Below are 16785 nucleotides of genomic sequence, written 5' to 3' on the forward strand. Positions count from 1 at the left end.
ACAGGCTGGGGCTGTTTTCCCTGGAGTGTTGGAGGCTGAGGGGTGACCTTATAGAAGTTTACAAAATTATGAGGGGCATAGATAGGATAAATAGACAAAGTCTTTTCCGTGGGGTTGGGGAGTCCAGAACTAGAGGGCATAGGTTTAGGTTAAGAGGGGAAAGATATAAAAGAGACCTAAGGGTTAACTTTTTCATGCAGAGGGTGGTGAGTGTATGGAGTGAGCTGCCAGAGGATGTGGTGGATGCTGGTACAATTGCAACATTTAAAAGGCATTTGGATGGGTATACGAATAGGAAGGGTTGGGATATCTGGTCGGCATGGACGGGTTGGACCGAAGGATCTGTTTCCATGCTGTACATCTCTATGACTCTATGACTGGCAACATCCTTGTAAATCTTTTCTGAACCCTCTCAAGTTTCACAACATCTTTCCAATAGGAAGGAGACCAGAATTGCACGCAATATTCCAACAGTGGCCTAACCAATGTCCTGTACAGCCGCAACATGACCTGTTTCTTGTTAGCTAGCCAATCTTCTATCCATGACACTATGTTACCTCCTAAATCATCAACCTTTATTTTTCAAAATAACCTTTGATGTGTCCCTTTATCCAATGGTCAGTAAGGAAGACTGCATCAATAAGCAACTCCCACTATTCTGCAGAATGTCATAAATGTGCTACTCAACGAAACAAGATGATCAATATGCCTCACAGACCACTATTCAGGACAAATGTAACTCACATCAGGTTTAATTATTAACAACAAAAGTAACTATGCATTGTAAATAAACTTATTTTTCAACAAACGTCAAAGAAAATGTTACTACTGTACAGCTTACTCCATTAAAACCCAAGACACATTGATGAATGAATCAATAAAACAGACAAAAACAGATGGTTTGACACAAATACAATGAGTGAAAAAATAAAGACAGGGAAGGCAAGTTCTGTAGATCAAGGTCTAGACCCATAGGAATGGAAAAGTTATTTCTCTCTGTTCTTTTCATTTTAGCAACAATGACAATGTTGTCCCAAGAGTGATGTCAAACAATAGCCAATCTGGTAGACTTAGGTCTTGTATTGGAATTCTTTCTTTCAAGCCTCTGGATATTGTCGATTTTAATCGCATAGAGAGATGATGTCTCTTGTTTGGAGGCTTCTGAATATCTCTGGATACACTGCATTCACAGGTTTATGACAAACTGCAGTGGAACCATCTGAAGGCTGCCATTTTGTTCTTAACTGAAAGACTTATGGTGCCACACTGTCTGATAAAGTATCCACCTACATGCTCTGCAAGGTAACATAAAGCTAAATGTTATGGGTTCTTGCTAAGTGTGAATCGTATCAGGTATGGAGAAGTGATTCTTGCCATGAAGCTAAGTAAGTTTTCACACTATATCTTATCAAACTTGCTGCACAAATTGTTATTTCAGCCCTTATGGCAAGTACCACGTCCAACTTCTGCTCCATCTTACATGCGCCGTTCCAACAGCAACTTGCCACCCAGCATAAGACCAACATCCTTGCATCGCTCCATCTTTCAAAGCCCGGCGCATACCTGGAGGAAGGCTTCCATCTGGAAGCTGCCTGCTTGGGTGTGGGAGGAGTCAGTAGAGATGTCAGAGAAAAGGAGACTTTTTTTGGACGGGGACCTGGGGATTCTCATGGGCAGGGAGAGGGGAGTGGAGACTTCTTCTTCTTAGAGAATCAGCAGAAGAGGCAACGCCAGCCAAGAACATGCTAATCATTTCTGAGAGCAGTGTCCTCACCTGCTCAGAGGAAACAGTACTTGTCCTTGCAGGATTAGATCCCACAGGGATGTAGAAACATCCATGTCCCGACACCTGTCTCAGTACTATTGCCATTCAACTGCAATACTCATACTAACCAGACCGTCCACAGAATGTATCAAATACCAGTACTAACCATTGGCTCAATGTCTTCTACCTATTCATCCCTCAAACACAATCCTTCCTCCCCATTCACCCTTAATTTCAGTAAACCAAGGCAACAGGATGACCTTGGCCCAACTCTTGAGCGACTTGACCTTCCAGCTGCCCCTCACATATTTAGACCCCTAACTGGTGGGCACACATATCCCCAGTGGTACCACAGCTAACCCCAGAATGGCCCCTAACAGAGGCAAGAGGATTGATCATTACCACCTCTCTGGAGCACAGATACAGGGGCCCCCTGCATATAGCCACACCAACCAGATGCCTGACCACAGCCAAAGCCTGGGATTGGTATGGGAAGTGGCCCTTGACTGTGCTGCTGCCACCTCCTCCCTCCTACCAAGAGATGCCTATGAGCTTCATTGCAACTCCTCCCCTAAGCCTTTCAAACATGTTCTAATGCTTGCTGTGTGTGATGTGTGTTTAGCTGGAATGCTGAAGTCACACGTGGTAAAAGGTGCAAGACAAGATGCACATGCCCCTATTGAGGACTGCTGCACAGCACGGCATCTCCCTGGTTGTGTGACTTTGTCAAATGCTAATGCAAAGAAAAGCTGTGCAGTGTGTGGGCATCAGCTAATTGCAAGCTGAGAGTACAGAACAGCCTGGTCCATGCAGTTTCCTGTCCCTATGTGGTTCTTGTCCCTCACTTTTTAAGAACAGCAAAAGAGGAAAAAACCAGGGAATTACAGGCCAGTTAGCCTGACATCTTGTGGCAAAATTATTGAAGTCTATAATCAAGGATGGGGCAAGTGAACATTCTGAAAAATTATAGGTAATCAGGAATAGGCAGCACTAATTGATGACAGATAGATCACACCTGACAAATCTCATTGAGTTTTTTTGCCTGAGGTAGTGACAGGGGAATATCTATGGATGTTGGGCTTCCAGAAGGCATTTGATAAAGTCCCACATAACTAAGGTAGAGACCCTAGAACTGTGGACAAATTCCTGATATGGCTGGGAAATCAGCTGAGTGGCAGGTGACAGAAAGTAGGGATAATGGGTAGGTAGTTAAATTGGCAGGATGTGACTGATGGTGTCCCACAAGGATCTGTGTTCAGGCCTCAGTTCACATTATTTATTAATGACTTGGATAATGGTATAGAAAGTCTTATATCCAAATTTGCAAATGACAATGTTGGGTGGCATTGTAGACCATATAGATGATAGCATGAAATTACAAATGTATGTTGATAGACTAAGTGAATAGGCAAACTATGGCAGATGAAGTTCAATGTAAACAAGTGTGAAGTTATCCATTTTGGACCAAACACAGATAGAACAGGGTATTTTCTAGATGGTTATGAAGTTAAATGCAGTGGATGTCCAAAGACACTCGAGGGTTCAGGTGCATACATCTTCAAAATGTCCCATACAAGTGCAGAACCTAATTAACAAAAGCTAATGGAATGCTGGCCTTTAGATCTCAACGACTGGATGCAGCTATCATGCTGCAGCTATGTAAACCTGGGTTAGACCTGACTTGGAGTACTGACAGCAGATCTGTGCACCATAGATTTGACTGGATACAGTGGTCTTGAAAGGAGTACGTGGACTTCCTGGGTTAAATTATGAGGAGAGATTATACAAATAGGCCTGTCTTGTCTACAATTTAGAAGGTTACTGTAAAGATCTCGACCCCTCGATTGGTGGGGGGGTTGCTCTCTGATCCGTGATCATCAATAAACACTAGCAATTTAGTTGGTTCTGTAAGACTTCACACATTATTCAATCTCAGCTGGGCACAGGTTGTCTAGTAACACAGAGGTTAAACACTTCCATGTTCCTCGGAGAAATTGCGCGCATAGTTTAAGACAAAGACATTTTTTATACCTTTTTGAAAAGAAGTACAGCCATAATTACAGAGCAAATTCAAACGATTACCAATCAAATCTAATAAAATGGCTTTACTGACAGCAACTTAGCCCAATGGGAACCAACCTTACTTTCCACATCCAAGAACCCCTATCTCGCAAAACTATTCTTTGAATCTGTACTTGCAAGGTCAGTTAGGATGGCTAGTAACGTCTTATCTAGTCTAGTTATTTCTATGCTATAAGGGAAGCATTGTCTGCTGATCTTTGTTGAGGACCACTATGGTTAGTTCATAAATGCAGCTTTGAGCAGGGTTAAAGGCCATTTTATAAAGCTTTGAAGCAGAATTGTCAATTTGCAGCCTGCCCTCAGATGCTGCCTGACCTGCTGTGCTTTTCCAGCACTACTCTAATCTTGATCTAATCTCCAGCATCTGCAGTACCCACTTTCGCCTGGCATAATCTGAGAATTAGGGCCAGGCCATTCAGGAGAGATGTTAGGAAGCACTTCTGTGCACAAAGTATGTTAGATGTTTGGAACTCTCTTCCACAAATGGCAGTGGATGCTGGATCAGTTGTTAGTTTTAAATTTGATAGACGTTTTTGTGAAGCAAACATATCAAGTGATATGAGCCAAAGGCAAGTTTATGGAATTAGATCACAGATCAGCCACAATCTCACTGAGTGGAATGGCCTCCTCCTGTTCCTCTGGCAACCAGCAATGTTTGGCAGCATCAGGAACAATGTGCTCTGCTAGACAAGATGTGGCAAGATAGCTCGACATTGAGACAGGGTTCACTGTCCTTGCCTGATTCTATCACTCATCTCATACACATTGTTCAGGCCTGATGAGATTTTACCCATTGTCCTGTAGAGCTAAAGTGTGCACCATACAGTCCAACTTGTTCTTTTAGCTGCAGAGAAAAATAAACTTTCCTGGTACAATTAACTAATTTACCATGTTCAACTTCAAACTTCTAGTTTATCATCCATGAGGAAAAATATGTTGCCCCTTCCAAATGCCTTTTAGAAGTCTAAGTATAGTACATTCACAAATTTTGCTTTATCCACCGCAAGAAAAGATTTACAAGGATGTTGCCAGCGTTGGAGGATTTGCGCTATAGGGAGAGGCTGAACAGACTGTGGCTGTTTTCCCTGGAATGTCGGAGGCTGAGGGGTGACCTTATAGAGGTTTACAAAATTATGAGGGGTATTGATAGGGTAAAAAGGCAAAGTCTTTTCCCTGGGGTCGGGGAGTCCAGAACTAGAGGGCATAAGTTTAGGGTGAGAGGGGAAAGATATAAAAAAAGACCTAAGGGGCAAATTTTTCACACAGAAGGTGGTATGTGTATGGAATGAGCTGCCAGAGGATGTGGTGGAGGCTGGTACAATTGCAACATTTAAGAGGCATTTGGATGGGTATATGAATAGGAAGGGTTTGGAGGGATATGGGCCAGGCGCTGGCAGGTGGGACTAGATTGGGTTGGGATATCTGGTCGGCATGGACGGGTTGGACAAAATGATCTATTTCCATGCTGTATATCTCTATGACTCTATGTTAATTCTTCAAAGAACTCCAATAAATTGGTTAAACAAATCTCCTTCACAAAACTATGTTGACCATGCAGGATAACCTTGAATGTTTCTAAATACCCAGCTTTGCCATGTGTTCTTATTAATAGTTTAAGCTTGGGGTTCTTGTTAAAAACAGAAAGCAAGTAAATTGATTGGGAAGTTTTTTGTCATTTTTTAAGAAGTGCATTACAGTGTGACGATGCTGTCACTTTAACAAGGTTATTTTGTCTTTGGGTATTTTTTAAGAAAGTCGTAAATGTAGAAGTGCCAAGAGGTCTAGGAAGAGGCTTGAATGGCAGGGCAATGGCCAGTTCTCGCAGTTCAGGTTTATTCTAGTTTGGTTTAGCTGTAGCAGTCACAGAAGTTGCTGCAGTGCAGAAAGGTTCCAAGCTTCAGCAGATGATTTCTGACTGACTTTTCTCTCTGAAATTTCTTTGGAATTTGTTCCCTCTTGCCTTCTGCCAAGAGTTCTGTTTATGGGACGTTACGGGATTGGAACAGCTCCTTAGTTAAGTTAAAGGCAAGTTACTGCGGATGCTGGAATCTGAAACCAAAAGAGAAAATGCTGTAAAATCTCAGCAGGTCTGGCAGCATCTGTAAGGAGAGAAAAGAGCTGATGTTTCGAGTCTAACTGACCCTTTGACAAGTCAGCTCTTTTCTCTCCTTACAGATGCTGCCAGACCTGCTGAGATTTTACAGCATTTTCTCTTTTGGTTCCTTAGTTAAGTTACTGTATCGGGATGGTTAAGTATTCCAATAGTTAAGTTATTCTAAATTCCATTTTCTTTTGTTTATGTTTCAACTGTAGTGTTTAAATAAATTCTGTTTTGCTTAAAACCGAGTGGTTTGATCAGCTGCGTCACAAGTGGAATATCCACTTCACATCTGCTTTTAAAATAAAGAAAAAAACTAGGGTCTAGACTACCTTCTTAAAATAGTTTGAGGTGGTCTGGCCTGGTCCAGAACAACAAAGAGAGAGAATATTTTATTAATACAGGCAAATGTTAAACTGCTGCATGTTTCACTACTTTCAAAGTAAGCCCATATAAGCAGTTTGAACTCCCTCAATGATTTGTGTGGCATTAAGCCAACCTCAAACAGTGCTCTGTACTCAGATAGTTTAGCAACAACTACCTCCTTGATTAGGGAGGAGAATAACAGCCAAGGTGTCTGGATAATGATTGTTACCCAATGACACACAAGTGGAAAGTTGTTGCAAAGATTTCTTATAAGAAGTTTAAAAATAGGCTTGGTCGTAAGACTGCATGGTAAAATGGCCAGGCAACACTAATGACTGTCCAAATTCATCAATGAAGATTGGTCACTTAATTGAGCTAATTTAAAAAGTTTACAGTAAAATAAAAGACACACAGTAATTACTTCTAAAAAGTTAATGACAACATTAATAACTCAAGGGAAGTTGCATTTGGCGAGGTCAAGCTTAGGTTAGCTGATATTTCGATAAAGGGGCTGATAATTCAGAATTCTGCATCTATCCTGTTTGGGATCATAAGGTTTCTGTTACAGATTGCAGCTGGTAATTAGCAAAATTTAAGTCAGGAAATTTAAAAGCTCTAAGACTTAAAAATTACCAGATGGCAAGCTTCACTATTTGTGAAGTTCATTAACCCATTTTTCCCAGAATATAGAACTTGTTACCATAAGAGTAACTGAAATGAATAAAGTGACAGTGTAATCTAAAGTAAATATAAGGGAGAAAAGAACAGAAGGATATGTTGACAGGGATAGATGAAGATGATGGGAGGGTACTCACAAGTAGCATAAATATCAGCACAGACCTGTTGGCCTGTGGAGCTTGTTTCTGTGCTGTACGTTTTATGTCATTACCAAAATGAGTTGTGTTTATTTATGGAACTTTTTTTTGTCTTCATGCATGGGATGTGGGTGTTGCAGTCTAGGACAACATTTATTACCTATCCCTGCTTGCCCTTGAGAAGGTGGTGATCTCTCTTGTAGGCTCTGTCACCACCTGCCACAGAGCCATTCTAACAGTTATGTCCTTTAGCCCTCCATCAGTAGTGCTGCCATGGGGCTACTCTTGATACAGATTATGTTTGTATTGTATCTTCTGTGCCCTTGGCATCCTTGGGGAAGGACTGATTCATCAGCTCAATGGGGATTGATGGGTAGTAATCAGTAGGTGGTTTCTTTGTTTATGTTTCACTTATCATTCAACCTCAGATGTCATTTGAATTCTTGAGGTTGGGAGTCAACACTGAAGACTCTCAGGACAACTCCCTCCAGCATGTTGCCATCACCTCGGTCTGTCTGTCCTCAGTGGGATATGGCATACTCAGGGAATGTGAACAATGATTTAAATCTTTATTTTTGTCTCATGATTTTCCAACCTAATTCAGAATCTCTTGGTGTCAATTGTAGTATCCCTAACCTACTCCCGAAATGAGGTCATAATGCTGAACAAGCATTTCAAATTTTCTGCAGATGGAAGCAATTTATAAAAATCTCCACAAGCTGATTTTATGCCAATAAAACAAAGATTGAATAAATATATGGCAAGCCTATCCATGTCTGGGTCTGAGAAACAGTGTAATATTATTTAGAGAGAGAACATTTTCTCAGGGTAACATACTGAGACTGCTAAAAGTAATTTTGAATACCTGAGCTACAAATTGTAATTAAGGCACTGAACACATGACTAATAATTTTAGAAGCTCCAGTAAAACTGAAGTCAATGGGAAACAGTCAGAAAACCCTTCCACTGGCTGGAGTCATACAAAATAAAGTACAATTGTTGCAGTTATTGGAGGTTAATTGTCTCTAATTACAGGATATTATTGCAGAAGTTGCCCACAGTAGCATCCTTGGTGCAACCAGCTTCATCAATGATCGTCCCTCCATCATAAGGTAAGGTGTGGGATGCTTCTTTTTGACTGCACAAGGTTCAGTACCATTTGTAATTCCTCAGATACTAAAGCATGTGCCCACTTACTGCACAACATTTAAGCTTGGATTGCTAAATGAAAGTAAAATTTGTGCCATTCATGCTTGACAATAACAACCACAAACAAGAGACAATCTAACCATCTCCCTTTTACCTTCAATGGCATTACTAATGTCAAATGTTTGGGCTGCAGTGGAGAGTAACTGTCTGACTCCCCAAAGTCTTTCTACTGTTTGTAAACGTTGGAGTCAGATGTCATAGTCATAGAGATGTACAGCATGGAAACAGACCCTTCGGTCCAACCCGTCCATGCTGACCAGCTATCCCAACCCAATCTAGTCCCACCTGCCAGCACCCAGCCCATATCCCTCCAAGCCCTTCCTATTCATATACCCATAAGGAATATTGTGTCAAGATCCTGGAAGTTCCATCATAACAGCATTATGAATGTGACTAAACCATGTGGGCTGCAAGGAGCTGGTTCACAAACATTTCTCAAAGGCAATTAATTGTGACCAATAAATGCTAGCCTTACTAGAGATGCCTATGTCTCAAGATGCCTAGATAAGTGCAGCTGCAACAATAGTCCGGAAACTCAACCATATCCAGGACGACAGTGCACCATAGTTGATTGCTTAAGATGGTGGATGAAGGCTGTGATTAGGTTTCATGTGGAATTTGTATTATTATTTCGAAACTTGAGTTCTAAAGTCAAGCAATTACATATAGCTTGAACATTGATCTTGCATTTCTTTGCTGTGTGTTAAGAAATGAATTTTCATTTTGAGTTCTGAGAGTGGTATTGGGTTGTCAGGAGGTTTGATCATGCATTTAAACAAAGTTTATAAGACCCTCACAATGCATATTTCACTGCATTACAAACAAGTGTAGAACAGAGAAAAATATAGGCTTTTGCTCGGAAGAAGGTGTCCTATGACACAGGGAAACAACAGTCAGAAATATGTTCATTTGAAAAGGCAGTATTCATGTTTCTTTCAGAAAGAAGCAAATAATTTAGAAAGAAAAGATCTGTAAAAGCTGCTGTAGAGTCTAATTGTCTCCAAAGGTTTTGGGCCAGAAGAAAAGCAGTCCTGAGTGGGCTTAAAAGTCAGTAAGAGAAAAGCTCCAAAAACAGAATGCTGTGGTGGAGAAGATAAGGAATCCATGTTAATAAATGTGAGCTGTGTTAACGGCGAACTTAAGGATCTCAGGAACAGATACCATTCCTGAGTAATTAAAGCAGCAGCATTAAGTGAATGTGCAAACCAAACAACAAACTTTATAAATGAAGACAAAGAGAATCTTCAAAGAGGTTTGGGTAGCTCTAAGATTGTTGAAGGTAAAAAAAAATCCCTATATTTGTAATAATATTATTTCAGATCATCCTTGTATAGTGTAATATAGTCAGTGTTTTCTTTCTTCTGTGTGCAGTAGACTTCTCATTCTTTCAAGTACATTGACAGCCTCTTGTGACTATGCTCATCATTGTTAACACAGAGCAAAATGTAGACTTAAGGTCCATCAATTAAAGTCTCATTCTGGGATCTAACCTGTTCAGTATTATCATCAGTTGGTATCATAACAGGTGCCAAATCATTCCACCTCCAGTGCATAATGGTTGCAGTGTGTATCACCTCCAAGAAGTTTGCAGAAACTCACCAAAGACTTCTTCAACAACATTTCCAAAAACCTGAAACTTCTTTCAGCAGGAAGAGCAAGGGCAGCAGGGACATGAGAACAGTGCCATATTCAAGCTCCCCTCCAAATCAGGCAACATCTCAACTTACAAATAGATTGCCAATCCTTCATTGTTTATATGTAGAACTGTTATAGAATCCCTACAGTGTGGAAACAGGTCATTTGGCCCAACAAGTCCACACTGACCCTCCAAAGAGTAACCCACACAGACACATTCACCTATACTATTATTCTACATTTACCCCAGACTAATGCACATAACCTAGACATCCCAAGACACTATGGGCAACTTTAGATTAGATCCCCTACAGTGTGGAAATGGGCCCTTCAGCCCAACAAGTCCACACCGACCCACCGAACAGTAACCCATCCAGACCCATTTCCCTCTGACTAATGAACATAATACTATGGGCAATTTAGCATGGCCAATTCACCTAACCTGCACATCTTTCGACTTTGGGAGGAAATCGGAGCTCCCAGAAGAAACCCATGCAGACACGGGGAGAACATGCAAACTCCACACAGACAGTCACCAGAGGGTGGAATTGAACCCGGGTCCCTGGCGCTGTGAGGCTGCAGTGCTAACCACTGAGCCACTGTGCTGGGTCAAAATCCAAGAACTCTACATAACACCACTGTGGGAGTTCCTTTCCCACACGAACTGCAGTCCAAGAAGGTGGCTCATCATCAACTTATTGAAAGCAATTAGGGATTAGGAATTAGTGTTGCCTTTGACATCCACATCCCTCAAATTATTTATTTTTAACAAAGGACATGGTATTCTGACCCTACAGTTGCAACACTGAATTTAAACTATGTGTAAGGACTCAACATATAAAAATGAAGAAAAACTGCAAACTTTTCAAGGGGCAACAGCTAGCTCCTAGCAACAGAGATGAAGAGAATTTAAATAAAAAAATGGAAATCTCCTTTACCATCAGCTCTAACTTGGACTTCAGACAAATTTTCTAGATTCTTTCTAAAGAAGCACAATAAGCTAAGAGACTCACTTCAAACTCAAAACAATTTAATGTTTTTCTTTTCCTTTTTGTTCAACTTGTTGGTTTGAAAGATCTGAAAACATCCCTAAATAAAAAGAACAAGGTGGAGCATCTCACACACCAGATGGCTACACCCCAGCAACAAACACACAGCAGAGAACCAGTTCCAAGGCAGTGAAACCATAGTAATATCAGAATTTGCTGGAAAGAACCATGACACTTTAAACATATACGTCTGCCTCCTGGTCCACAATCTGTTACTCTGTGGGGCAAAGTGGAGCTTTGAGGAAAACCACCATGAAACAAAATGGTCAGCTTGCCAAATCAACATTACAACAGTAGTGGTAGTGTTGATATTCACAACATAAGTAGAATTGTCTTTCTGACTTGAACCTATCGAGATATGTTTTAATTGCAGCTTACAATTCCAAACCCTTCCCTCATCCATCATTACAGCAACTGGGTCTTGAATTCCAGCATTCAGCCTACAATACCCTACCCACAAATCATTCTTGTTATCAATTACATTTTACCTCAAGGAACTAAAAGTACTGAATCTGACCGCATCCAGCTGGGATGGGTAAGGACAAAGATGAGATAAAGATAAGTTGAATGTATGAAGCAGAGTAGGCTTAAGCTCCAGATAAAACAATGCATTCCAGAAAAATTCTTTTGTTAGATATCAGTGAGGAAGGGAATACGCCCATGTGAACTTGTCATGAAAAATAAAACCTACGCTGTTGCAACATCCAAATGTCTACTGAATTATTTCAAAGTTTTTGCCTCCACTACCTTACCGATTTGCCTCACATTAAATCACTTTCCATTCAAAGAACATCTTACATTTGAGGATTTCTTTAAAAATCTATAAATCTCGCTTCTTTTCAGAATGGCTTATGGTCTCCTTTTCAAACAATTAGCTTAAAACTGACAGGTTAACATTCCCAATTCATGCTGTTATATTCATGATAATTGCAGGTAGTGGCCATCATTATTCTGAAGACTCCTAATTCTGTTGCAATTTTAAAAATCTGTACTATCAATAGACTATTCTTTTTTAAAAATGTATTAGAACCAAATTGAAGACTGACAACCCTTTAATCTGCACTGTAACAAAAATTCAGATGTTCAAATTAAACTTGCAACATTTAAACTCAAATTTCACTGAGTGGAGATGATACATTTCATCCCTTGTGGTGCCCATGAGTCACAAAGTCACAAGCATCAGTGTACACCACATGGGACAGCCGGGCACAAGCATAGCTGAAAAGGGGAAGTCAGACAGGTTGAAGACCCTCTCAACAGCCGACTGTCTAAACTTGTTTTTGGGCACCTTGACCTGGCCCTGGTCTAGACACAAGAAGGCCCTCCAATCTACCTGTCCATCCTTTGGCCATAGATCAGGACTATGAAGCTGAAGTGCAAACAAAATGTTGAGTAGTGGCTACCTCAGAAAGTGACATAGGGACTGCAAACTAATACATACAGTGCACATGTAAAACAGTCTCACTGCTGTAAAAAAACAATTCTGGCAACCTGGGGTACGTTCAACTGCATGGAACTGCTGTGTGCAACACTCAGTATATGCCATATCCCTAATGGAGAAGGGGAGTACTCCCACATAGAAAGCTCAGCCATGCCTTGTTTGTGATCACACACAATCAAGTTTATATCTCATTTGTCCTTGTGTTACACTCCTACTATCTGGATGAGGGCTTAGAGTGTAATGTGATAAGTCTATACTAGCAGCACAAATGTGGCCATGTTAACAGAGATGTAGATTATATAAACGATATTGTAAAATAACTAGCAAAAAAGGAAGTGAATTACTTTAATTCTTCCTCAGAATGACTGACCAAAATCCTTTCCTCCAGGAAGCAGTCAGTATCAAACCCCACCCACCAAGGTATCACCACCTCATACAATGTCAATTTTAAACCCTAATATATTACAGAAAGGGTCAAGTGATTGAAAATTGCATTTTAAATAACAATAATGTTTTGGATATTAGCTACAATGATGAAGCCACTGAGTTGAAATCTTTCTTTTATACTCGCTCCGCTCAGATACATTCTGGGGTTCAGCTCTTCTGTTGCAGTTCACAGTTCAGTACATGTCAGCTGCGCTAGACTTTCTTCCTGAAAATAAAACGGCAAAACATTCGAAGGGTGGCTTTAGCAGGAGGCATTTCCACCAGTGTCGTATCAGGGTTTCATTCAGGAGTTCATAGGTTACTGTATTCATCAGAAAACCTCACCTTTAAACAAATAATCGTATTCATCCTCTCGGGTCCCCATCTTCCGTGCCTGTACGGTCTGTCCCCGCTCACTCGCCTCTCCGCACCGGATAAAGATTTAATCAAGATCCTGGTTTCTGCCAAAGCACAAGCTTCGGAAGGAAGCCGAGATCTTCCGGGATTGAGCTGGAGGAGGCAGAGTCACGCTTAAAGCTGTACTGTCCCACTGATTACGCGACACAAAATGAGGAAATTGTCCCACTAACCTTACCCTGGAAATTTTTATGGAGACTTTTAAAAATGTAATGATAGATTGTTTGCTTGGTCCCACTCTTTGCCGTCACAGACTGAACATTGCTTTAATTCTCCTCTCGATCTCACACAATGCAGTTGGAATGCCTTAAGGCCCTTTGCTCTTTCATACTGTCCCTTAATAACACCAAGCTTTGCTTTCACCCGGAGGCCAACAGCTACCCCACCACTACCTCTGTATTGTCAAACTGCATCTGGGTCTAGAGAAACCAACATTCCCTCCAGTTAAACATTGGGAAGATTGAAACTATAGATCTCACGACATACCACAAATTCAATAATCGGGCTATTGATTCCATCTTTTTTGCTGGACACTGTTTCAGGTTGCACCAGATTGTTTGTAACTGCAGAATCCCCTTCAATGTTAAAGCTTCCAGTACCATATTCCCTGTGTCATATAGAGTGCTTCCTTCGACTTCTGCAGTATTGCATTTCTACAACCAATCTGCAGTCAAACCTTTTAAGAGGGTTGTTTCCTCCAGAGTGATTGCAATGCTTAATTAGCCAGTCTCTCATCCTTCAGATTGGATAAATTTAGAAACATAAAATCCTTACAGAGTAGGAGCAGACCATTTGGCCCATCGAGCCCACACGGAAGAGCATCCCCATAAACTGGTGAGCCTGATATCAGTGGTGGGCAAGTTATTGGAGGGAATCGTGAGGGACAAGATTTACATGTATTTGGAAAGGAAAGGACTGATTAGGGATAGTCCGCATGGCTTGTGCGTGGGAAATCACAATCACTTGATTGAGTTTTTTGAAGAAGTAATGAAGGGAGTTAATTAGGGCAGAGCAGTGGTATTGATCTATATGGAGGAGAAAGTGAGGACTGCAGATGCTGGAGATCAGAGCTGAAAATGTGTTGCTGGAAAAGCGCAGCAGGTCAGGCAGCATCCAGGGAACAGGAGAATCGACGTTTCGGGCACAAGCCCTTCATTTTGATCTATATGGACTTCAGTAAGGCATTTGACAAGGTTCCCTATGGGAGATTGATTAGCAAGGTTAGATCTCATGGAATACCGGGAAAACTAGCCATTTGGATACATGACTGGCTCGAAGGTAGAAGACAGGGTGGAGGTGGAGGTTTGCTTTTCAGATGTGAGGCCTGTGACCAGTGGACTGCCACAAGGATCGGTGCTGGGTCCACTGCTCTGGATGTGAACATAGGAGATAGTTAGTAAGTTTGCAGATGACACCAAAATTTGAGGTGCAGTGGACAGTGAAGAAGGTTACCTCAGAGTACAATGGGATCTTGATCAGGTGGGCCAATGGGCTGAGAATTGACAGATGGAGTTTAATTTAGATAAATGTGAGGTGCTGCATTTTAGAAAAGCAAATCAAGGCAGGCTTTATAAATTTAATGGTAAGGTCCTAGGGAGTTTTGCTGAACAATGAGACCTTGGAGTGCAGGTTCATTGCTCCTTGAAAGTAGAGTCGCAGATAGATAGGATAGTGAAGAAGGTGTTTGGTATGCTTTCCTTTATTGGTCAGAGCATTGAGTACAGGAGTTGCAATTGTACAGGACATTGTTTAGGCCACTTTTGGAATATTGTGTGCATTTCTGTTCTCCTTCCTATCGGAAGGATGTTGTGAAGCTTGAAAGGGTTCAGGAAAGATTTACAAGGATGTTGCCAAGGTTGGAGGGTTTGAGCTAGAGGGAGAGGCTGAATAGGCTGGGGTTGTTTTCCCTGGAGCAACCGAGGCTGAGGGTGACCTTAGAGAGGTTTACAAAATCATTTTCTGGGGTGGGGGAGTCCAAAACTAGAGGGCATAGGTTTAGGGTGAGGGGGGAAGATTTAAAAGGGACCTAAGGGGCAACTTTTTCACGGAGAGGATGGTGCATGTATGGAATAAGCTGCTAGAGGAAATGGTAGAGGCTGGTACAATTACAACATCTGGATTGATATATGAATAGGAAGAGTTTAGAGGGATATGGGCCAAGTGCTGGCAAATGGGACTCGATCAGGTTGGGATATCTGTTCGGCTTAGAGGAGTTGGACCAAAGGGTCTGTTTCCATGCTGGCCAATCCACCTAACCTGCACATCTTTGGACTGTGGGAGGCAATTAGATTACCTGGAGGAAACCCACCCAGACACGGGGATAATGTACAAACTCCACACCAACATGACCCGAGATGGAGTTGAATACAGGTCATTGGCGCTGAGGCAGCAGTGCTAACCACTGAGCCACCGTGCTGCCCATTGGAGGTAAACTTGGAGTTTAACTAATACTCTGCAACCACGATCATCTCCTTCACCCCTGTATTCTAAGACTAACATTGGCTCCTGGTCCTTCAATTAAAAAAAAAGTGTCAGGCCTAAAAGCAGGAGGTACACATCTGCTCTGGGGCTTGTCAGGTTTTCCTGAATGATTACATTCTTAGTACTAAGGTGTACATGGATAAAATGCCAAATCTTATGGGCCAGTGGGCAGGAAGTTCAGTCACCCACCAGGACATTCCAGGTGCCATATTTGAAAGGCACTCTGACAGCACTTTACTCTCTACAAGCCAGGAGTATCAGTCAAGCTGTATTCCTCATCCCAGGAAACAAGACTAGATATAAACTGTTGCCACACTTCATCAATGAATCATAGGAAACCCCACAGTGAGGAAGCAGGCTCTTTGGCCCATTAATTACACACTGAGCTTCCGAACATCGTCCCACCTAGACCCACTCCACCACCCTGTGCCTGTAACCCTGCATTTAGCATGGCCAAATGACCTACCTTTAACATCTCTGGGAGGAAACTGGAGCACCCAGAGGAAACCCACACAGACACAGGGAGAATGTACAAACAACACACACAGTTGCCCAAGGGTAGATTTGAACCTGGGTCCCTGGTGCTATGAGGCAGCAGTGCTAGCCAGTATGCCACCCCTCTTCCTTCCTAAAATGCTGTGGAGGAAAGAAGTGACATTCATTTCTGTTGATATCCACCATTGATATGCAGCTCCCACCCTTTTTGTCTCTCTTGCTCCCATCTCTGATTCCCAATTTCTTGCTTCCATTCCTTCAGTTCCTTCGAATGCCCCCAATAATCATGCTATTTAAGTTCCATTCCCTGTCATTTCTTTCTAACTCATATTTATCTGAACCTTTTGAGTTGAGCCCACTTTTGAGTAAAGTCCAGTTAGCCTACACTTGGGCAACTGTGTGTTGTTTGTACATTCTCCCTGTGTCTGTGTGGGTTTCCTCTGGGTGCTCCAGTTTCCTCTCAGAGATTAACTTGCATTAGCCAGGTTGGTTTCCTCACTTGGGCA

At 41.7% G+C, this 16785-nt stretch overlaps 1 protein-coding gene across 1 annotated transcript in view; it reads right to left on the minus strand.

The window, feature by feature from the left end:
* The window catches only part of LOC122565264 (ras-related protein Rab-11B-like), a 27717-nt gene extending 14307 nt beyond the window's left edge, over nucleotides 1–13410 (minus strand). The window contains exon 1 of the mRNA XM_043721038.1: nucleotides 13232–13410. Coding sequence (XP_043576973.1) covers nucleotides 13232–13271 — 40 coding nt within the window. The 5' untranslated portion in view covers nucleotides 13272–13410. The remainder of the gene's footprint in view (nucleotides 1–13231) is intronic.
* Between the last annotated feature and the right edge of the window lie 3375 nt (nucleotides 13411–16785).

Source organism: Chiloscyllium plagiosum, chromosome 31, assembly GCF_004010195.1.
Source record: "Chiloscyllium plagiosum isolate BGI_BamShark_2017 chromosome 31, ASM401019v2, whole genome shotgun sequence".
Lineage (NCBI taxonomy): Eukaryota > Metazoa > Chordata > Chondrichthyes > Orectolobiformes > Hemiscylliidae > Chiloscyllium > Chiloscyllium plagiosum.